The following is a 22,452-nucleotide window of genomic DNA, read 5'->3' on the forward strand; positions in this document are numbered from 1 at the left end:
TCAAAGAACCTTTAGGGAACGTGAGAACATTTTAGTTAAAAAAAACAATTCATGTCAATGGATTTTGCGCGTTTTTAATTAACTCATCACAAACCATTTGAGGAACATAAAGCCAGCAGGCAGTGGTAATGTCATCTGCACAGTTGCTGTAAAATATATTTGAAAAGAATAAAACAGGAACCCAAAACCAAGTTAGCTCCTGGCTATAAATCCCACTTTATTCTCTGTGATGATAAATTATATATTTGAAAATATGCCAATGGATATGGGGAAAAGAGAGAGAAATGTGGAACATTAAATGAAAAGAGGTGCGTAAAGTTGAAATGGGGGGGGGGGGGGGGATTTACATTTTCAGTGGAGAAGACAAAAATTATGCTCTTTACCAGAAGGAAACTCAGGGAAGGCAATAATCTGAAATTACATGGAAGTGACCGGGAGAGAGTTGAAAGTTTTTTGGGAATGTATTTGACCCGAGATTAACATGGAGAGAGCCTATAATGTGGAGGGTGAATGTAAAAAAGTGCTAAATGTTTTGAGATGTCTTACAGGAGAGGGATGGGAGCCCATACTGCATCACTGAAATACATATTGTTGTGGAATATTTCTAGGTTAATCGGGAGAAGAGGGTTTTTGTTCACAAATCAATAATAAAGTCTTAACAAGATTCAAGTTTGTCTTTGTCCGTTTATTCTCTTGCAAGAGGGAAGAGAATACCAAAGCTACGTATTGAGTAGACTGTGGCAAAGCTTCGACGAAGTATCAGACACCACATCATTTTATGCATACAGAGGCCCCCTCCTCTAGATAAATCATACATAGGGGAGTACAGGTCTTTTGACACAGGCTGTCTTGATCTGCTCATTATCTAGTTTCTGCTAGATGCGTTCAACTGGGAACCAGTTACGGTTTCAAGGTAAAATGAGACTTTCACCTGCAAGTTCCTCATTACTGCATAGTTTTAACCACATGTAAGTTTCGGGTTCACAACACGGACACACAGAGTTCAATATATTTTGCCATTACAATATATGTAATGTGAGGAATTTAAGTTTTAAAGCTCCTAATTATGGATATAATGTGATACAGTATATTTACTTGTAGGAGTCTGGTCATTTCATGCATTAAGTGTCTGTGAGAGGGGGTTTGAGGAATGTGCTGGAATGGGGGTTGTGTGAAAGTGGCTGGCTGAGGTGTTGAAGAAGAACAATAGCCCAAGAGCCAAGGGGGGTTAGAAAGTAGCTCCGTGAGGTGTTAGAGGTGTCAACAGGTCAAGAGCCAAGGAGGGGCTTGTTGGACTTCAGCCAATCAATGAGCTGATCAATATGTAATGTGAGACTTTTCAGAGACTTTGGGGGAAAAAGGAGATGTGAATCCAGGAGAGATTCAGACCTTCTCCTGAGCATGGGGCAGACTACTGTCTGTCGTGTGGCCCGGACGGGGCCTCACTTTCATTTTATATGTTTGTTTTGTTATTAGTGGTGTGATTCGGTTTGTAACTGTTTGTATCTGTTTTTATGCTTCTTGGATAATAAATCCATTTGATTTTGACTTAAACCTGCTGTTGTGTTTTGGAGGCGATTGGGAGCACGTGGCTGCAAGGGGGGGGGGGGGGGGGGGGGGGGATTTCTCCCTGTGTCCAGAAGTTATGGCCATAACAGTAACTCTAATCAGATCAAGGCTAGACTATGGGATTGTGGTATGTGGATCAGCAGCTAAATCTGTGCTTGCAGGGCTGGATGTAATTCAGGCTTGGGCTTTGAGAGTGTGTTTAGGAGCAGTGAGAACATCACCAGTGTGTGCACTTCAAGTTGAAGCAGGAGAAATACCACTATGGAAAGGGAGAGAGCACAACAATTACGTTTTGGCTGGTCAGGATGCAGCAACAAGAGACCTGGGAGTGCATGAAAAGGAGTTTTGCTCAACTGTAATATGGCCTTTTAATTCCTGTGTGCATGTTAGAAACTCTGGTGGTAGATTTAAAAACTGCTTCAAATTAATGAAAAAAATAAAGGTGCAGATCTGGTGGGTGAGTTATTATGGATATGAGGAATATAAACACAAAGACTATCTGCAGGTTTTTACAGATAGATCGAAGGATCCAACAACAGGCCACACAGGTTCTGCAGTAGCAGTTCCTATAGAGGTGAGGTATACAGACGGACCTCAAATTGCCTTAGTGTATTTACTCTTGAGCTGTACGCCATCCCAATGGCTTTAGAATGGGTAAAACAAAACAAACCAAACAAAGTCTTAATCTGTAGTGATTTAGTTTCTGCTCTGTACAGTCTCATGTCAGGTACAGTTTGTAATCGTCAGGATTCAACCTATGAAATAATGTTAATTCACGCAAGAATAAGGAGTCAAGGTGGTGAGGTTGTATTAATGGGTTCCTGCTCATACAGGCATTCTGGGAAATTAAAGAGTGAACAAATTAGCCAAACAAGCTGTTGAAAAAGGAAATATAGATACACACATTAATCTTTCAAAATCAGAAGGAAAGCAATAAAGAGTGGCAGCAGCAGAGTGGGATCTGGGACAAGAGGAAGACATTTACATTAAATTCAAAATAGAGATGGTTTTGTGAGAAGTAGGGGAGGAAATTAGAAAACAGGAGACATTACTAGGTGAAGAATAGGGCACAGTTATCCGAACAGTACACTTCACATTATAGGGAAGCATCCAACCGGTTTTTGTGATCAAAATTAAAAGATTGGGGAAAACAGGAGCAGATCAGATCATATTGGAGTGTTGCGGAAGTGGGTAGAAGATGCTTGGTCAGCTTCTTGAGGAGAACAGGACTGATGAGAAAAATAGAACATCCCGGACACTGTAGGAGCTCCAGAAGATGGCGGTAGTGCTACGCTGAGGATGCAACTGCCATTAAAGCCCAAAGAAGAAGAAGAAGAAGAAGAAGTTAGCTCCTGGGTAGCTACCTACCATTTGCCCGGTAGAATTGTATCAACGTTAATAGATATAAAATAAACAAATTATTTCCCGAAGATGTCCAAAAGACATCGCCTGGATTTGGGTGATGACCACTCCTCCACTAAGAAGAGGTCTGAAGGGTACGTGAAGCTCCGCAGTTAACATGTCCGCTTTAACCAGTTAGGTACTAGCTAACTATTAGCCGATGCTAGTTGACTTGGCTAATAGCCACCATTGATTTATAATGAGAACCGTTACCATATAATCACAGCTGTTCATTTTTTTTAGCTCTGTTTTTTGTGCCACTGCTCAATCGTGCCTGAATGTTCTTCAGAGACAGGGTTATGAATTAATTGCGTCTTGCTGCAATGCTTAATACCTTCATGTAGGTTAGCTAATGAGGACGGCGCTAGCCATCAAACGTTACCATCACCATTGAGGCACGTGTGTGTGTGTGTGTGTGGCTAAAGTGCTCACTTAGCGAGTTGCCCACAACCTTAGCTAGCTATCTTAATTTGGCTTAACGTTAGCTGCCTAACCTTAAGCTACAAATGAAAATAATGTCATTTGGTTGTTGTAATAGCAATCTACTGTAAGAAATGATCACCTTGAGACCTCCCAACAAACCGTATTCTTACGCGCTAGCGTGCTTGCTAACCAAAACTTTGTGGTCTCTTCTTACGGAGAACTATATTATTAACGGTAGCTAGGCCAAGTCACTCATTTACTAATTTCACTCACGTAGTGTAACGTTACACCTACGTTTATGTGCAGGTTATACTCTTCAACTTTATTGGAAACTGCTTCAAAGATACTTTCTTTCAGTTTTCTCTTTATTGTGAAGGGGCTATGATACTATTGGCGTTGTGTTGCAACAAACAACTTTAAACAACATCAGAGTTAAACGTTTCCCATCTCTGCTGTTCAGCTCATGTCATGTGAACTGGGCTAAATTAATACTTGTCCCTTTGACAGCAGTATAGGCAGGAATTCACAAGGTAGCTTCATATTGATTTACATTGGAGTATTTATTGTTATGCCCTGGCCCGATGTTTTCAGGAGAGACCGGGACCGTGACAGAGACCGTGAGGACCGCTCCAGGGACAGGGATCGAGATAGGGACAGAGACCGGGACAGAGACCCGAAGCCCTCTAGTGTCCCGTCTAACAGCACGGCCCCCGTGCCATGCTTAGCACCCATCAAGCAGCTGGCTATGCAACAGCAGGTCAACCCATTCACCAACCTGCCGCACACACCGCGCTTCTACGAGATCCTGAAGAAAAGGTTACAGCTTCCAGTGTGGGAGTACAAGGAAAGATTCAGCGATATCATCACACGTCATCAGAGCTTTGTCCTTGTTGGAGAAACTGGTTCCGGGAAGACAACACAGGTCTGACATGCAACAAATCAGCCAGTACCTGTTGTGCATGTTGAATGACTTTTAAAGCCCCAGCATAACCAGTATGATGGCACTGTGTTGTTTAAACATGTGATTTCCTCTCAAATTATTTCCTTTTGAATTTATTGCAACTTTTCAATCTTTAGATCCCACAGTGGTGTGTGGACATGGTGAGGGGCTTGCCTGGGCCTAAGCGGGCGGTAGCCTGTACTCAGCCCAGGAGAGTGGCTGCTATGAGCGTGGCTCAAAGGGTGGCGGACGAAATGGACATCATGCTTGGACAGGAAGTCGGCTACTCCATTCGATTTGAGGACTGCAGTTCTGCTAAGACTATACTCAAGTAAGGGATTGAGGTCTTTTGTAGGCACAGAGCTACCAGTCTTATTGTTTTGATCCAGAACGTCTTAATCTAACAAAGCACGTGTGTAATTTCTTAAGATACATGACAGATGGTATGTTACTAAGAGAGGCTATGAATGACCCGTTGCTGGAGAGATATGGTGTCATCATTCTGGACGAGGCCCACGAGCGAACTCTGGCCACAGATATCCTAATGGGAGTACTTAAGGAGGTGGTGCGTCAAAGACCCGATCTAAAGGTACTAGCTCACTTTTTAATAACAGCAATTAATCATTTGCCTGCCTTAATCATGGTATATGTCATGTTTTGCTACACCAGTGTGCTTTACTAAATTGGTAAGCCGAAGAATATGATTCCTTGTGTAAAACATACACAGTCTAAAAAACTGTCGACAGCCTCCCAAGGGTTTACGCCACTGTTATACACTCGCTGTTATACACTCGCTGTTATACACTCTTTCCTAAAATGAATCAAATTTCTGAACCTGACGAAGAGCCAGCTTGGGCGTTTTCTAATGTAATGAAATAGAAATATCGAAAGGAAACCTTTAACAGTAATGCGAGTCCTTGGAAGGCAACAATAAATGAATCAGCAAGTGTGCCAATTCAATTCTATTACCATTTGTTAGAATTAGACACTTGCTCACTATTCAAGAGAAGGTGTATAATAAATAGATGCTGAGCAGCTCGGGCTGGGCGTGTCCTTTTTGATTCTAATAACGTTTTTATTATGGCCATGCACAAACTCTTACAAAAGATGAAGAGCAGTGTGGTACTTTACACAGGATTGCATAAAGGCAAGACTTCGTCAGAGCAACGTCTTCTGGAACTAAGAACTTGAGAAATTGCATAATCTTAATCGCCAAATCTCATTAAAATATCTACTAAGTCAGTTTTATTTTCTGATGTGGTTAAAAGCGGTATGGAGCTGCTGGCACTAATCTAACCTTTCCGCCTCTGACGCATTGGTCTCTAAATAGAAGTTGGAAAAAACAACATTTACAGCAACGTTTTCCCATCATGCACAGGTGATCGTCATGAGTGCCACGCTAGATGCCGGGAAGTTCCAGATTTACTTCGACAACTGTCCTCTCCTGACCATCCCTGGGCGTACACACCCTGTAGAGATTTTCTACACTCCAGAACCGGAGCGAGATTACCTTGAGGCAGCGATCCGGACCGTCATCCAGATTCATATGTGTGAGGAAGAAGAAGGTGACTGCCTTCTCTTTCTAACTGGTCAAGAGGTAAGACTTGTGACACTTGCATTACTCCAGTCCATTGTAGTTGTCTTTATACACGCAAGTTGAATAACATTTTTCTTTCAGGAAATTGATGAGGCCTGCAAACGGATTAAGCGTGAGGTGGATGACCTCGGACCTGATGTCGGAGACATCAAAATCATTCCACTGTATTCCACATTGCCACCACAGCAGCAGCAAAGGATCTTTGAGCCGCCTCCTCCAAGAAAGCCCAATGGTGCTATAGGAAGAAAGGTACATTTCAACTAATAGAAGATGCATTTTAATTTATCGCACCAGGTTAAATTATGCATCTTACTTTACATTATGTGTCTATTTGTTCCTACTTATCAGAATGTGATAAATGATATCTGAGAGCCTTTTGCTTCATCCACAGGTTGTGGTTTCGACAAACATTGCAGAGACCTCTCTGACCATTGATGGTGTGGTGTTTGTCATCGATCCTGGATTTGCCAAGCAAAAGGTGGGCCAAGTGTAGCTCAGCTCACTGGAGTTTTAGTGCATTTAGTCCTGTTTGCAATGTGGTGCTGCATCAAAATTTGGATGAGTCTGAAAAAGTCATTACTATAAAGGCAAATACAGAATGCTTTATTTGAGGCTCGTGGCTTGACATCCCTCGACAGGTCAACTATTTCATTTAAACATGCTTTTAAAATGTGTGTCCAGGTTTACAATCCCCGTATCAGAGTTGAGTCTTTACTCGTCACGGCCATCAGTAAAGCTTCTGCCCAGCAGAGGGCAGGACGAGCCGGCAGAACCCGTCCGGGGAAGTGTTTCCGCCTCTACACAGAGAAGGCCTACAAAACAGAGATGCAGGCAAGTGACAGTAACGGACTTCTTTGCACATTTCTGACTGTTTTAGTTGTTTGTTGACATTGTATACACCTGCACTCCAGGATAACACATACCCTGAGATTCTTCGATCCAACTTGGGATCTGTCGTGCTGCAGCTGAAGAAGCTGGGTATTGATGACCTTGTGCACTTTGACTTCATGGATCCACCAGGTGAGTTGGTCTGCATTAGTTGCTAAAACATTTTATTAATCTCCACTTACGCATTAACTCTCTGACCTTTCTGTCGGTCTCTTCCCTTTCTGCAGCTCCTGAGACACTGATGAGGGCCCTTGAGCTGCTGAATTACCTCGCAGCTCTCAACGATGACGGTGACCTGACGGAGCTGGGCTCCATGATGGCAGAGTTCCCTTTGGACCCCCAGCTGGCTAAGATGGTCATTGCCAGCTGCGAGTTTAACTGCTCTAACGAGATCCTTTCCATTACTGCCATGCTGTCAGGTAATGCCCAGGACTGGGCTGACATCTTCCTTGCCTTCTTTAGGCCAAGCCTCTTGGGGTTAATCACAATACTACTCGCTGGTAGTTTTGAAAAAAGTGATGGCAGGACTATTATTCATAACTGTATGTTTAATGTAGTATTACTGAAGTTTTTTTCACATATTAGATTGATGTACCCGGAGAGGTGCAGATCAAAGTATTAAACAAATGATTTTAATTATTCCTAAGCAATGCTGTGTAGGGATTACATTGTGTACAATAGTCACTATTATTTGAATAATAAAATCTGCTTGCCATTTTGTCATAGCCGTGCAGCCCCAACATGAACTCTTATGTCATCATCAGAAAGCCTCTTTAATCCACTAATTCCCCTTTGTTGGGAATGCCTTTCACTCTGGACAGCGTCACTTACATTTTAAAGCTGCTCTTTAATTTTGTATTGACTTTTAATTTTGGGTTGTAATTTTTTCAGGCTATGATAGTTTAGTATGTTCATTGACGAGCAAAAGAGTGTTTCCTCATCAAAGCCCGTGGATAGGGCAGGCACCACTTAATGTTTTTCATATACATCGCGTTAATCAGAATTTTCTTTTCATTTAAATAATGCATTGTGAATTGTTATTATTATTATTATTATTATTATAAGTTATCGTATGTAGCTTGGAAGTATTTCAATTATCTGCTCTCTTACAAGCTTAAGCCTTATCTCTCAATACGAAATAGTAAAGTTTCTGAATCTTGAAAAGTAAAAACATTGCTGGTGTCCCTAACACTTTGTAGTTGTGTGAAAACTCTTGTTTTACAGATGTGGTTAAATGACCCCCTCTCTACGAGCTAATAGCCATAACAGTTGGGACTGACCATGAGAAAAGACTGCAGCCCCCTTTGATAGAGCTTGTGGTCCTGCCCTGTCCCAACGCAGTGTCGAGTGCCCTAGCATCATAGGCTTTGCTCCATTTTTCTCTGAATATATGACTCATCCCTATGGGCGGCTTTGTTGGGGCCCATACCAACCTTGTTTAGTCCCACAGTGTTTTGTCCGACCCACGGAGGCTAAGAAGGCAGCAGACGAGTCCAAGATGAGGTTTGCTCACATCGACGGAGACCACTTGACGCTGCTCAACGTCTACCACGCCTTCAAACAAAGTAAGCACGTTAAAAGTTTCACACTTAAATATTGAATATGCAGCGACGAATCTCTGCTGTCGATTGAAGCGGATGGTTTTCAGCTGATCGGCTATGACCAGTGGCATATTTTCGATTCATTATTTTTTTGTGCACATTTTCACACTTGCGCCACTGCTGCATGATAGTTGTACATCTGCACACTGCAGCACAGACGATAATGTCTACGCCACACACACACACACAATGTTGGTGTGGAAGTTCTTCATCGTGAGAAGGGAAGACATAAAGCTCACAATTTCTCACAAATACAAGTCTAAAGTAAGCCATGGAGAAACAACCGTAAGAATATTTAGGACAACTGGCTAACTTAATCAGCCACTTATCTTGTTATTCATTCCCATGCATGAAACATTCAACTTCAATGCCAAGATCATTTTTTTAATCAAATTTAATTAAAAATACAATCTTTTATTTTTATGCAAAATAACCACTCTAGATGACTGTAGCAAAAAATGTTTTGACTGATACGGTTGAAATCATTTTTTGGTATAGTTGGTAAAACACTTAGTTTGGAGCCTTGCTGTGATTGGGCAGGTCACACTTTTAACAAAATCAGGGGGAAGACATTGGCCAAGAAAATGGCATGTCATCTCTTATAAGTTTAACTGCTGGACTTGAGATGTCTCTTTCCAAACCAGTTGTGATGTCACAAAATCATGCTCATACAAACGCGTCTTCAGGCCCCAACATACCAAACCCACATAGATAGATAGATATGTACTTTATTCATCCACAGGGGGAAATTTGTATGTTACAGCAGCAAGACATACCAAGTAAGCAAAGTAACAGAGTAACCAAAATGATTAAGTATTAAAAAATGCACAATATATACAATGAAATAACAGAGTAGGAAAAATTAAATATCAGAATATAGAATATACATCAACAAACTAGCGGCGACAAAAGCCGACTGTTGAGTTGCCTCACATCGTTTTGTCTTTAAGTGTTATCTGCTGTCATTTATGCTTTGTGTGGACCCCAAGAAGGAAAGATGTTCTGCACCAGCTAATGTGGATCGAGGCCTGTGGATATATAAGCTGTTGTTATGACACATGCATGAAACAAAGCAGCGTTTGCCTACCAGCTTATATCCAAATGGCCATGACCCATTGACATGATGAGATGAAGATGAAAAACAAGGAGAGCCTTCTTTCAGCAAATGTCAGAATTTTTGTCATACTTTTTTGCAGACCACGAGGCTAACCAGTGGTGCTATGACAACTTTGTCAACTACCGTTCACTGATGTCTGCCGACAACGTGCGGCAGCAGCTGTCCAGGATCATGGACCGCTTCAACCTGCCCCGTCGTAGCACAGAGTTCACCAGCAGAGATTACTACACCAACATCCGCAGAGCGCTCTGCACCGGCTTCTTCATGCAGGTAAACGCAGATTAGCAAATGTTTAAGTCGGTAAGCTGATCTAAAGATGTCATTCATGATGTTTTTTTACAGGATATGACTTAAGTTTGCAACACAGATGTTTGTGGACTTACGTCTCTCTGTGCCTGTGGAAGTCTACATTAATTAATATATCCTTTAATCCTCCAGGTGGCTCATTTGGAGCGCACAGGTCATTACCTCACAGTCAAAGACAACCAAGTGGTCCAACTGCACCCATCTACAGTCCTGGACCACAAGCCCGAGTGGGTGCTCTACAATGAATTTGTCCTCACCACCAAAAACTACATCCGCACGTGCACAGACATCAAACCAGAGTGGTATGTGTGCAAAGATGTTTAACTTTTTGTAATACAGGTTCATCTTACTAGAAAAGCAAGGATTGTATGCATGTTTGTATGGTATGTCCTACGCTTATCTCGAGAACCGTTCATCTGTACATTGCAGGGGACCAGAGGACGTTCATTGTTGAATTTTGTGCAATTTACTCACGCGACGCATTCAATATTGATACACTTTGAATATACTAGCCAACAGCACTCTGTGCAGCAGCGGGGTGGGGGGTAGGGTGAGTCCAGCATGATGTGTCAGCGACTTGGGCCTTCATGGCAGGTGTATTGCTGTGGAAGCACGATGTCGTGTGTGAAGTTGTTTGTACGAGTGGTTCTCGAGAAAGCTGCAACACCACTGGCCGAGCATTCGGTCCGTTCCGAACAAGCAGATTTTGCACGGGCACGGCACTGAGCTTTGATTGTACATGATCTCCTGACGGATTCATTCATGGTCTTCTCTCTTCTGTTACAGGCTGGTGAAGATCGCACCCCAGTACTATGAAATGAGTAACTTCCCACAATGTGAGGCAAAAAGACAGCTGGAGCGAATCGTTGCCAAACTAGAGAGCAAGGAGTATTCCCAGTACTGAACAATAGCCAAGAAGTGTCCTGGAAACAACTTGGTACTTGTTTTTAGATCTTTCTGTATCATTGTATCTTAATGTTTAAAATTTGACATTTTGATTTTTATATTTTGTTTGCTTTTTTTGTTTTGTTTTGTTTCTTTTTCCCATCAATGTTAATTATGTAACTAAGTGTAATGTCAGATGAAATATCAGTGGCAAATATTAGACCTGGCTATAAAGATTTTCAAAAGGAGTATCAGAAACATGTCATTTAGATGTGGTTGACTTTCCTTTAGTGGATTGCTGAGTCATATAAAAAAAGATGTGCTTGCTTTGTTTCTTTAATAAAGGAGCTTTGACTTAATTTCTGTGCACATCTTAATTACTAAAGTCTGTTATTCCAAAGGTAGTGTGGTCCCTAGTGGAGTGTTGTTGTTGGGATACTGATTTGGTGAACAATTCTTCAGACTGGTTTATGATCAATCATAACACGGGGTAGTACCACAACTGTTGCACAATACTACACTTTCAGTATTTTAATATCTTAAAGGTCCCATATTGTGAAAACTCACATTTCACAGTATTACTCGTAAACCTTCTAAATGTGTTCCAGTTTATTTCCTGTTGCAGTGTATCTGAATGTTTACATTTAAGCATGTAAACATGTTCTAGTAGAAACACAAAATACAAGCATGAACCTGGAAATGAGCATTATTTCTCCTTTACTACATATTTATTTGTTTGTGCTTTTTAAAAGTTCTGAGCAGCCACTTTATTACTGTTCAGCTTAATTGTTTTATGTATTACCTAATGTGGATCTCAGCTTATGATGCACTCTACATATAAAATAAGGAAAATGTATTCTGGTTTAAGTATTTAGGAAACAGAATTAGATCCAAAGCGCTTTTCATTAACATACTTTATTTTGTCAGAAATGTAGATATTCAATTATAATTCACCTTATAACTGGTAACGACCCTGGGAATCAGAGGGATCACAGTGATAAAAACTTAAGGCATAAGAGATTAAAAACAAGACAGAAAATAAACATTACTTCCTGACAAAATTGTTTACATTTCTTAACATCTTGCATTTTTAAAACACTGGACAACATCTGACAAGGGAACATCACTCTTAACTACTCAGGAAGTAACTTGTGGGTCATAACATGGTTATAAAGGGACATGAGCCAAAAAAGGTTGGAAATCACTGCCTTATACCACTAAGTATTTTTCTATTTACTGTAAATAGTGCTGCTGCTAATTTAAGTGTTAAAAGAGCCCAGACCTCCCCAAAATATACTTTCAACCAACCAATATCCAAGGAAAACTGAAGGTAATTGACATATAAACAGAAAATGAAGTCGTACGTATACTGTCATCTCTAATTATTTTTTAACTAAAAATAACAGCTTGACAGTGTTCGCTATCACTGCTGTTCAATATCCTCTATGGTCTCTGGCAGGCACCTATTGCGTGTCTCTGATAGCGTTCTTGCCACTAGTCCCCCCAGTACAGCTGCAGAGCACAGGATGACCTGGGGCAGGTCCTTCCACACCTCATCGAGTAAGAGAATCAAAGGAGCCACAGCTACACCAAGTCGAGCCATGAAGGAGTTGTAACCCATGCCATTCTGCCTAAAAAAAAAAAAAACACAGGAGACTAACTTTAGGGCTCTAAATGATGCTTTTATTACTTTAATGTTGAAAAAAAGCTTATTTATTCAATGTCCTGCAGTGTTGATATAGTTACCTTATGACAGTGGGATAGAGCTCAGAACTGTAGAGCACAATAGTTGCAAAGGAAGCTGAAGAAAACCCTTTTCCAATGACTGCCACCACCGTTCTGACAGTAGACATATCTGAAAACAAGATGTCAGTAATTGAGGGATGGCTTTTTGTTGTTGCAGTTAGTAATGAGAACACTACTATTCAATATATATTGTGTATACTGACTGTAATCTCTGTTATTAAAACAGTTACATTTTAAAATATCATAAACCTGTAGGCCCTAAGTCTGTGGACGTCAATGAATGCTTACCTTTAGGTATTACAATGTTGATTCCAAGACAGGCGCCAGCCATTAGCAGAGTTCCCACCTCAGTGTTTCGCCTGCCTATCTTATCCAGTAGGTAGTAAACTGATACTTTGGCTGGCAGCTCAATGACAGCATAGGTAAACTGAGTGAGGTAGATGTTGAGCCCAAAGCCTGTGATGTTGAAGCTGATGCCGTAAAATGCAGTTGCCACGCAAAACCTAACGGAAGAGAGAGTGGAGACTCATTAAGCAAAATTGATAGTTTATTTAGATACAGTCAGAACTATTCACCTGGATCGTTTAAAATGTAATACAACCTAAAATCATTGAGCACAATGGCATTGGGAATACAGACCACACTGTACCAGTACATAGTGCCAGTTTCCTCATGTTGGGTGTTCGTATCAGATCGAAGTATGAATAAGGCCGATCTCTCTTCTCGGTTACAACAATAGTCGACAGTGTCTGAAAGAATGCAAAGCAGCATTATTCTTTAAAGCCTGTGATCAAAATGTAAAGGATTAACATCTATAATAGTGTATTAGAAAACTCAAACTAATTGTAATCTGTAAGATTGCAGGCCCACTTCGTTAATTATCTTGATGTAACCGTCATCTGGAATATGCCAACCTCTATTTTAAGTGTGTCAATTAGCTCTGCTGTTCCGTTCATCTTGGCACATTTTTTCAAATACATCTGAGCTTGCTCCAGCTTTCCATTAGCAATGAGCCACCTCGCCGACTCTGGCATCCACCTAATGTTAAAAGCAGACATTTTGTTTTTACATCTAATGTATTGCATTATTTCATTGCATGTTTACATTAAAAACAAACCTGATGTAAATGATGTACCTAATCTATGTATCTAACCCCCGTCGGGTACAAGCGCAGCACAAAAGTAGCATACAAAGGCAAAAGAGAAATAGTCTGCAGACTGAATACTGCAAGTTAACGTTGCAGTCCTCTAACATAGGGCTCACGATGGTCAGTTAAAAGAAATGGATAACAGATATAATTTTTTCTATTCCATGCGTTGTTCTTCAGTCAAAAGCGGTATTTTACCCACGATGCAACTGGACAGCAACAGTTCAGTTGGAGATTCAAGTGCGTTATGCTAGTAGCAGCTAAGGGAGCAGACGAGGAGCAGGCTACAGAGGTCAGGCTACCTCCCTTTTTTTCTAACTCCACATCCCCAAATTAGTTTTTACTTTTAAAATTTGCAGTCTTAAGCTATAACTAAAGTTGACTTTGTATTCGCTCTCACACATTTGATCTTAAACCGGCGTTACACTTTTGGAAGATGAGCCTTTGATAGTTTAAACATTGTCTTATAACATTTTTCAGAGTTTGCAATATTCGTGTGCGAACTACATAGTTTTTTTCCCCCCAACGTTTATCCTCAACCAATGCAAATGTTGGGCACCCCAAAACACAATGTCTCCAGGGCTCATGGTAGAGGACTTCTGTTTGACGAAAAGATCTGAGCTATTCAGTCCTACCTCCAGGTGATAATGGCCAAGGTTAGAGGTGAGGTGACACTAACAATTAGCCACCGCCAATCAGTCACAAAATAAGCAATAGCTGCAAAAACTGTGTTCCCAAATGTCCAGGATAAGCTGTCGATGACTCCAACCAGCTTCCTGTGCTCGATGTCCACCCATTCCACACCTACAAAAAACAAACACCTCATCACATTGCAGGGATCAAAATTCAGAGAAACAAATGTATTTTTTGCACACCTACATTTGCTAGCCTAGGCCTCTGAACTTGCTATGATATAGAAAACATGTAACAGCTTACAACAGAAATTTAAATATATTCTTACTGAGGACTGTTGTGACAATGACGATGCCGGTGATGCAAAACCCAGTGAAGAACCTCAGCACTGCAAACATCACGTAGGATGTAGAAAAAGCACTTGCAATAGCAATGAGCATTCCAGACACATACGACACCAGCAGCATGATCCTTCTGCCAAACCTATGGAGAGTCAGAGAGTTTCCAAATTTTGATTTTACTGATTGGTTGAAACACTCGATAATCAAAGTAATACGCTGAATGTCAAGGAGCCAAGCTGCAATACCTGTCACTCAGACTTCCAAAAGTTATTGCACCAAACATCACTCCAACAAAGAAGATGGTAGCAGTTGCTTTGTTTTCCCCTCTTCTATCACACACCAGGTCCCACTTAAACAGACAATTAAAGAAAGAGGGTTGATGAGTGACTTCTCCCTAAAAGGAGGTCATGATGGTGAACAAGTACATTTGATTTCATCTGATTTTTTTTACTAATGACAAGAAATTAGGGTCACCTGTGAGGTCAGAGTAGACTTGAAGGTGGTGTTATCGTACACCCACCCATTCTGGCACGGCACTGTGGGTAGATCAGTCATGTTGGAAGAGTTGATCAACAGATGATACTGAGGCTCTGCAAACATCTGACAGGAGTTCAGACTCCCATCCTCCTCGACTGGAATACTTACAGCAAGCCTTTCTGCATGGGATAAATTCCTAAAAAAACCTTCGTCATCCAGAGAGCTGATGTCGCAGTGGTGAGAAGGAATAGCCGCTATGAAGTTGTTTAGCATGAAGTGGCAGGGCATTGTGAAGCGGGCAATGAAACTGATCACAATGATCATTTTTTGAAATCTTCCAAATCCATTAATGTCGGCTAAAATGTTCTCGAACTTCATTGTGGCTTCCCACTGTGTGCAAAATCCTTTGAAACTGAGAGAAGAAGAAAATCCTCAGATGCACACGCCTTCAGACTACAAAGAATTAAGCCAACTTGACTCTAAGACCTGGTCAAGGCAACCTTTGGCATTTCTCTAATCCAGAGAAAATCAATGTTTTACCTCACGTAACCACTGATTTGAATCTGTCTGAGTGTGAAGCAGAGTTTGCATTTGTGTTAATAGTTAAAGCAGGAACCTCAGTCAGCATGTGGTGAAATGAGTCATCACTTTATTACATTTTATTTAAGAAATATCACATCGTTATTGCATTGTGTGATGGGTAAATATATTATTGTATCATGCTTAGTTTTAAAGAATGTACTACTCGTAGTCAGTTGTCATGTTTTTTAATTAGTTTTGTATCCAGGTGTCTTGTTATCTCTTCCAATGAAGGATGAGAAGTGAAGAGACACTGTGTCTTTGTCTTAGGAGAAAGACACAGAGAGACCTTGACTCCAGAAACTGAATCATGCAGAAACAGATATCCTGTCTGAAATACTTGTACTCCCCTTTTGCCACATTATCTGAATTTGTAAGGCGTGAACCTTTTGTATACATAAATGATGTTGAATGTTGCACCTTTTAGAAGCCTTCTCACAGTACACTGAGATACGTGTCTTTGGGACTGCTCTCTCTTTATTGCAATAAAGACCAACAACTTTGATTCTTTCGAGACTCTGTTTATTGATCCAGATTGAAAACTTCCACCCTTCTCCCGATTAATCATAGAAATCTTCCATCACAATTGCAACACATAAAGTAGACATGAATCCGTACGTGAGGCTACACAAAAAAGTTTAAATCAAACTCAATCAAAATGAAGGCTCATTACCTTGTGTGCTCTACATGCTCAATAGTCTATGGTAGGCACATATTGTGTGTCTCAGGAAGAAAAGAAGCTGACAGCCCTGCAGCAACAGCCACCAGGGAGAAAATAGTATAGTTTTTAACTCATTTTAACATATATCTTGTTTGTTATTACAATTAAAGCCACTATGTGAAGCAAATTTGACTATTCATGACTTTGGCATCTCCCAGTGACCTTATTTACTTTTAACTCAGGAAATCTAAATTGCAAATTTCTTATTCTTGATCCAAGTATAGGTTTGTCTACAGCAAATTCTCTTTTTTTTCCCAAAAATAATACTTTCTGATTGACTGGCAGGTATCTGCAACAGGTCAAAAGTTAAACCACTGCTCTACATCAGTGAGCAAGGTAGCTGCAGTAGCAACAGTACTGTTACATTACAAGCACAAGTCACATACACTGCAATTATGGACATAACTGCCTTGTATTGAGTCTGTTTTTTCAGAAAACGTTGAAGTGTATCATCACACAGTTTCAACGGACAACTGACCACTGCCACACAGAACAGCTGTGTCCAAGCTGTCATCCATTTTTAAAGTTTGTTCTCAGTTTGAGTGATCATGTATGAACAGTGGACTGAACAGATTAAACATTTTTTCATGATTTTAAAGATGAACATCTCAGGAGACAGTTGTTTGGAGTCCCATCCGCCTGGAGTGGAATTCTAACAAGCCTTTCATACATCTGCCATTCACTCTCACACATGCTCATTTCTTTTCTCTCATTGTTTGCTGCTGTCAATCAGGATATCAGCTGGTCTGATCAGCTGGTCCCTTCTATCCAATAGTACATTCATGTCACTGTTACTCCACCTCCCTATCACCGCCCAGTCATCGCATAATCATCAACTTCATCATTTCATCAGCCTCGTCAGCCATCATTCATTGTCTGGCCTCCGAGTGGGGATTTATCTTGCTGCTGCTCAGAGCAGACGTCCCTCAATTACAAATCTCCCTGTCGAGTCCAAGCTCCAAATACTCTGTCAGGACTTTATCATCACACAACATCTGCTCATAATAAACTATTGTCTTAATAATCATTTTTTCTTACTCATCTCTCCTGATTGAAATGATATAATACTACGAACGGGCATTGTTGCCTTATAATAATAATAAGCTACTATCTGCATTTAACATGTGAATGAAGCAGGGACAAAGAAAAAATGACAGTGTCTCTTGTTCCTCCTGTCAGGCACTTTAAAGCAACAACCTGAAGGCCTGGAGTCATTAAATGTCGCAGGGGTTTCAGTCTTAGCAACTGGGGCAATTGTTGAATGTTTCCATAACTTTGGGACTCTCTGTTGCTCAAAAGACAGCATAAAAATAAAATGAAGGACGCTACAAGGCTGCTCAGATTGTTGTTGCTGTCACAGATATTGTCGTGGTGTTCTCATTGACAGCTACAAGTACATTTACAGTCATGCTTCATTTTTCTTCTTCTATATTGTTCGACTTCCGTCAGTGCAGAACATCATTTAGACAGTACACCTTTGGATATGGTTTAAGTATTTATTGGGATTTTCACAATATTATTCAGACTTCATACATTGCATAACAAATATCCTGTGGACAGGCTGAGTATCACTGTCAATGTCAATGAATGTGATTTTCATTGAATCTCCTTGTTCCTCATGGATTGTCCCCTGCAATATAGATACACCTTAATTTAGTCATAACATGAATTAATTTGAGTTCAGGAAAGGACATAGACAACAATCTTTGAGACCTGCAAATCATTAAATCCTGTCAATTTTTTAGGAAGATGTGTAAACTGTAAAAGTACAAGAATTACCCATAACCCACTTGCCTTCTTGGGGTTGGTTGGATTATTCTTTAGTAAGTTCAGTGAGCTGGCTAATCATTTACAGTAGCTTTAATGTAATCTTCCTTTCCTTATTACCTTGGTTTCTCAATATCCTCGATGCTCTCTGGCAGTCGGACGTTTAATGTTTCAGGCAGGAGCCAAGACACTAAACCGGATCCGACTGCCACTATACAATAAATGATTGCAGGGAGGAGATGCCATACGTCCTCCAATAGCATGATGAGTGGAGAGATGGACACGCCCAGCCGCGCCAGAAAAGAAGTGTAGCCTAAACCATTCTGTCTGAAAAATGAAAGCATTGAGGTTAATGTAAACCTGCAGTAGAAGATCCTTGTCTGTGGTGAAAAAAGGCTCCATAAGTTTGTTGTTAACTAACCGTATGACTGTAGGAAAGAGTTCAGTTGTGTAGAGGAAGATGATCGTGAATGAGGCTTCTGACATGGCTTTTCCAAGGACTGCCACAACAGTACGAATGGCCAACTTATCTGAGGGAAGATGTTTAGATATTTAATCAGGAACTTTCTCAGATATGTTGACAATTTTTTGTTGAATTCAGATTTAAATAAAAAGAACCTTTTGCAACAAAAATGTTGATGAAGAGAGAGAGGCCAGTTAACAGCAGAGTTCCCATCTCACCAGACCTTCTACCAGCTTTCTCCAGGTAGAAATACAAAACGATCTTCATTGGCACTTCGATAAATGCAAATATGATTTGTGTGAGGTATGGGTCTAGTCCAAACCCGGTGATATTCAGACTTATCCCATAATATGTTAATGCAACGCCAAACCTAGAAAATGGAACAAAGTATCGAAACTTACTGAAGTGATCATTTTAATCTTGACTGTAATTAAAAATATGGCTGATTTCAGTGTCATTGCAAACAGACAGCAGTCATTTTAGCCTCTCAGTTACAATGCATTATAATATGTTGGTATCCTCAATCATCCTAATTATATACCACATTGCATAATATATGAAATATATCATATTAACATGTACATATTGATATCATTATTAGAGGGATAATTGTCAATATTTAATATTTACTAGCGTTTGATCAATGTCCTCAGTATGTTCAAATAATAGTTCAACATTTTGGAAAATATGCTTATTTGCTTTCTCTCTCAGGGTTAGATGAGATGATTGATGCCATTCAACTACAGGGCTATAGCCTGGTTATAATTAGCATAACTTATCATAAACGCTGGAAAGAAGCGGAAACATCAAGCGCGGCTCTGCCTCATGTTTAAAATCCATGTACCAGCACGTCTAAAGCTTGCTAAAATGTTTTAACTGGTTTGTCTATTCCATACACAAACAGAAATGAAACAGCAACACGCTGTGGTTTTAGACGGAGGTGAGAGAGGGTGCTGGTAGACATATTTAGCCAGGCTAGCTGATTCTTCTTCTTCCAGTCTTTATACTACGCTAAGCTAATCGCCTCGTGGCTCCAGCTCTGTACTTAATGCACAAACAGGAAATTGGTAATGAGCTTCCCAACTGACCCTCAGAAAGAAAGCAAACAAACATATTTCCCAAAATACTAAACTATTCCTTTTACCCATCTCATGAAACTGACACTTACCATACTATTCCTGAGCATATAGAAAGTTTCCTCATATTTGGGGTCTTGAAAAGATCCACAATGGTGTACTTCTTATCTAAGGTGTCACCTTGTGCAGATTCCAGTAATTCCTATTAGAAAGCAAACTGTTTTTTCACAACATTTTCTGCACATGACCGTAGTCTTCTATCACTGTGAGATTGTCAGTTAAGCAACGTTAAAATGTACCGTTTGTGTGATGGTGGTCATATACTTAATTCTGTTGTTCATCTTGGCACATTGCATTAAGTAATGATGGGCAGCGTCTGTCTTCCCGTTTGCCAGGAGCCACCTCGCTGACTCTGGAATCCACCTGAAGAAATAAGTGTGGTGAGTTCAGTGTCTTCAGATAGGATTCAGCTTTTTATGCTGCAAAGTGAAAAATATTAAACTTTAATACCTCCAAGTAAGGATGGACAGTATTAAGGGGGAGGTCACTGCCACAATGAGCATCCTCCAATGATTTACATAGTAAGCAATTCCAACCAGAAGCATGGTTCCAAGTGTCCAATCCAGGCTTATGATTATACCAGAAAAGGTTCTGTGTGCAATGCCAAACCATTCAACATCTGGAGGAATGTCAGCACAGATGAAAAGTCAGATCGAAATGTTTTCACGTTTAATTTCTTGAAACTAAAACCATTATTATTCTATTATATTCTATTTTCCTCATCTCATTGTTTTAGAAGGCTACTTACTTAGAGCAATAGAGATGATACTTATTCCTGCGAGTGACATTCCTGTAAAAAACCTCATGATGACAAACGTCACATACGATGGGGAGAATGCACTCAGGACTGCAAATGTCAAGGACGACGAATAAGACGCCAATAGCAGCGGCCGTCGGCCAAACCTGGTCATGAAAAGAAAAAGTTAAAAGCAATGATTATGTTCAAAATAATGAGATAGAGATGAACCAAATCTCATTCTCAACTCATGAGATAGGACATCATTTGCAACTGGTTCTTTACTTTGATTAAATTGCATTACTTTAGTTTATTTGACTTGTTTATGTTTCTCTTATCGCATTGTGTATTTGTTTCATTGTTATGTAAGCTATATTGCTCTCTCTTTGTTCAGATGAACATGCTGAACGACACTTTTGAGCAAGTCAAGCCTGTAAAATACGTTACATTATTGACATTTTCTTCTTCTTCGTCTTCTTCTTATCATTATTATCTTTTACACACACAGCTTATGCAAGCTGAAATACCCCTGATGACATCACCAGGGTTCATTTTTCAGATTTTGGAAAGCCACAAAATGAATCAGACCTATAAAACTCCAAGTGTAAAATTGGTGCAGTTAATCTTATCTGAAATGTTTTAGAGTGTCAGTGTCTTTTTAGGAATATAGAGGACATACTGAGTCTTTTCTTTAACAATCTTACCTATCGCTGAGATACCCAAATAACGGGGCTCCGCACATAACACCAATGAAGAAAATGGTGACTGTTGCCTTGTTCATCCCTTTTCTGCTGCACACGAGATCCCACTGCAAATAATTCATTAAAAGCATTTTAAAAGCTCAACCTTTATTTTGGTGTCAATTACACATCTTTAAAATGCTGTGACTGTGTCGCTGCAGCTGCTGGTAATTAGTAATTTTGGAGTTCTCCATCATGGAAGATGAACTTGGTCAAAACCAAAATTTGTCAGACTTTTTGCATTTTATTAAAAAAAATTCAACCACATTGAATGCTGACAAAGATTTGATTACAATAAATATAGGCAACATAATATTGATTAAAACATACACAACATGAAAGAATACTGTTAAATTGAAGACACTTACTTCTGTTGCCAAAGTAGATTTAAATGTGCTGTTGTCATACACCCATCCGTTCTGACACTGAACAGTAGCTGCATCTTCACTACTGTTCAAGCTTGACAGATGTTGATATTGGGGCTTTGAAAACATCTGACAGGAGCTCAGAGTCCCATCCTGATCTGCTGGTACACCAACAGACAGTTTCTGTTCCAGAGTTAAATTCCCGAAGATGCCTCCATCATCCAGAGCAACGACGTTGCAGTGGTGAGAAGGAACAGCTGCCATGAAGTTATTCAGCAGGAAGTGACATGGCAGAGTAATACGAGATAGGATCTGAATCAACACTAGCTTGATTTGGAATTTTCCAAATCCGTCAATTTCTGAAAGTATGCTGTCAAATTTCATTGTCCTACTGTGCTTTCAGTCGCCAAGAAGCTAAATGTTCAGACAAGTGAGGTGCGGTAAGGTGGCAGACGCTTAACAAGATACATTTACCAGCAACACGTTAATCATTATGTTTGCTCTGCTGTGTTGGAGCATTAATCACTCTAGGTTTAAAAAATGTTTGCAATATGAGATAGCTTTCAGTCTGTGTTGTAATTGTTGGTCAGGAGAGGACACTAACACTGAATGGCGGTGATGAAAATCATAAAATGTGAGAAGGAAGCGAAGCCAAATGACTTCCAGTACACTCCAAGAAGTGGCAGAAGAAGAACTGATGACATTGGGTGAAGGCAGGGTACACCCTGGACAGGTCACCAGACTATTGCAAGGCACTTAAACACAGACCATTGACATTTCACCTTATACGGTCAATTTAGAGTCATCAAATAACCTGCTGCATATCTTTGGACTGTGGGAGGAAGCCGGAGAACCCGGAGAAAACCCACACCGA

The 22,452-nt window shown here is 40.3% G+C and overlaps 3 protein-coding genes across 3 annotated transcripts; 1 reads left to right on the forward strand and 2 right to left on the reverse strand.

The window, feature by feature from the left end:
- The first annotated feature begins 2,883 nt into the window (after window positions 1-2,883).
- On the forward strand, window positions 2,884-11,086 carry LOC142949559 (ATP-dependent RNA helicase DHX15-like). Its single transcript, XM_076091270.1, has 14 exons — window positions 2,884-3,065; window positions 3,985-4,315; window positions 4,471-4,664; window positions 4,763-4,922; window positions 5,712-5,930; window positions 6,012-6,179; window positions 6,322-6,408; window positions 6,612-6,761; window positions 6,842-6,950; window positions 7,046-7,237; window positions 8,261-8,383; window positions 9,616-9,806; window positions 9,975-10,144; window positions 10,629-11,086. Exons 1-14 carry the CDS (start codon window positions 3,001-3,003, stop codon window positions 10,744-10,746), a joined length of 2,277 nt encoding a protein of 758 aa, XP_075947385.1. The 5' UTR covers window positions 2,884-3,000; the 3' UTR covers window positions 10,747-11,086.
- A 1,064-nt stretch (window positions 11,087-12,150) lies between these two features.
- Window positions 12,151-15,449, reverse strand: LOC142949992 (solute carrier family 22 member 7-like). Its single transcript, XM_076091897.1, has 9 exons — window positions 15,069-15,449; window positions 14,840-14,943; window positions 14,582-14,736; window positions 14,256-14,424; window positions 13,388-13,511; window positions 13,113-13,222; window positions 12,762-12,976; window positions 12,474-12,582; window positions 12,151-12,358 (listed from the first exon to the last, which is right to left on the reverse strand). The coding sequence occupies exons 1-9, from the start codon at window positions 15,447-15,449 to the stop codon at window positions 12,151-12,153; spliced, it is 1,575 nt and encodes a 524-aa protein (XP_075948012.1).
- A 2,518-nt stretch (window positions 15,450-17,967) lies between these two features.
- LOC142950090 (solute carrier family 22 member 7-like) lies at window positions 17,968-21,962 on the reverse strand. The gene is made up of 10 exons (XM_076091990.1): window positions 21,582-21,962; window positions 21,178-21,281; window positions 20,486-20,640; window positions 20,188-20,356; window positions 19,977-20,100; window positions 19,770-19,879; window positions 18,757-18,971; window positions 18,560-18,668; window positions 18,259-18,465; window positions 17,968-18,001 (listed from the first exon to the last, which is right to left on the reverse strand). The coding sequence occupies exons 1-10, from the start codon at window positions 21,960-21,962 to the stop codon at window positions 17,968-17,970; spliced, it is 1,608 nt and encodes a 535-aa protein (XP_075948105.1).
- Window positions 21,963-22,452: the final 490 nt, after the last annotated feature.

The sequence above is a fragment of the Anarhichas minor genome, unplaced genomic scaffold (assembly GCF_050575085.1).
Source record: "Anarhichas minor isolate MPS153535 unplaced genomic scaffold, ASM5057508v1 ptg000014l, whole genome shotgun sequence".
NCBI lineage: Eukaryota > Metazoa > Chordata > Actinopteri > Perciformes > Anarhichadidae > Anarhichas > Anarhichas minor.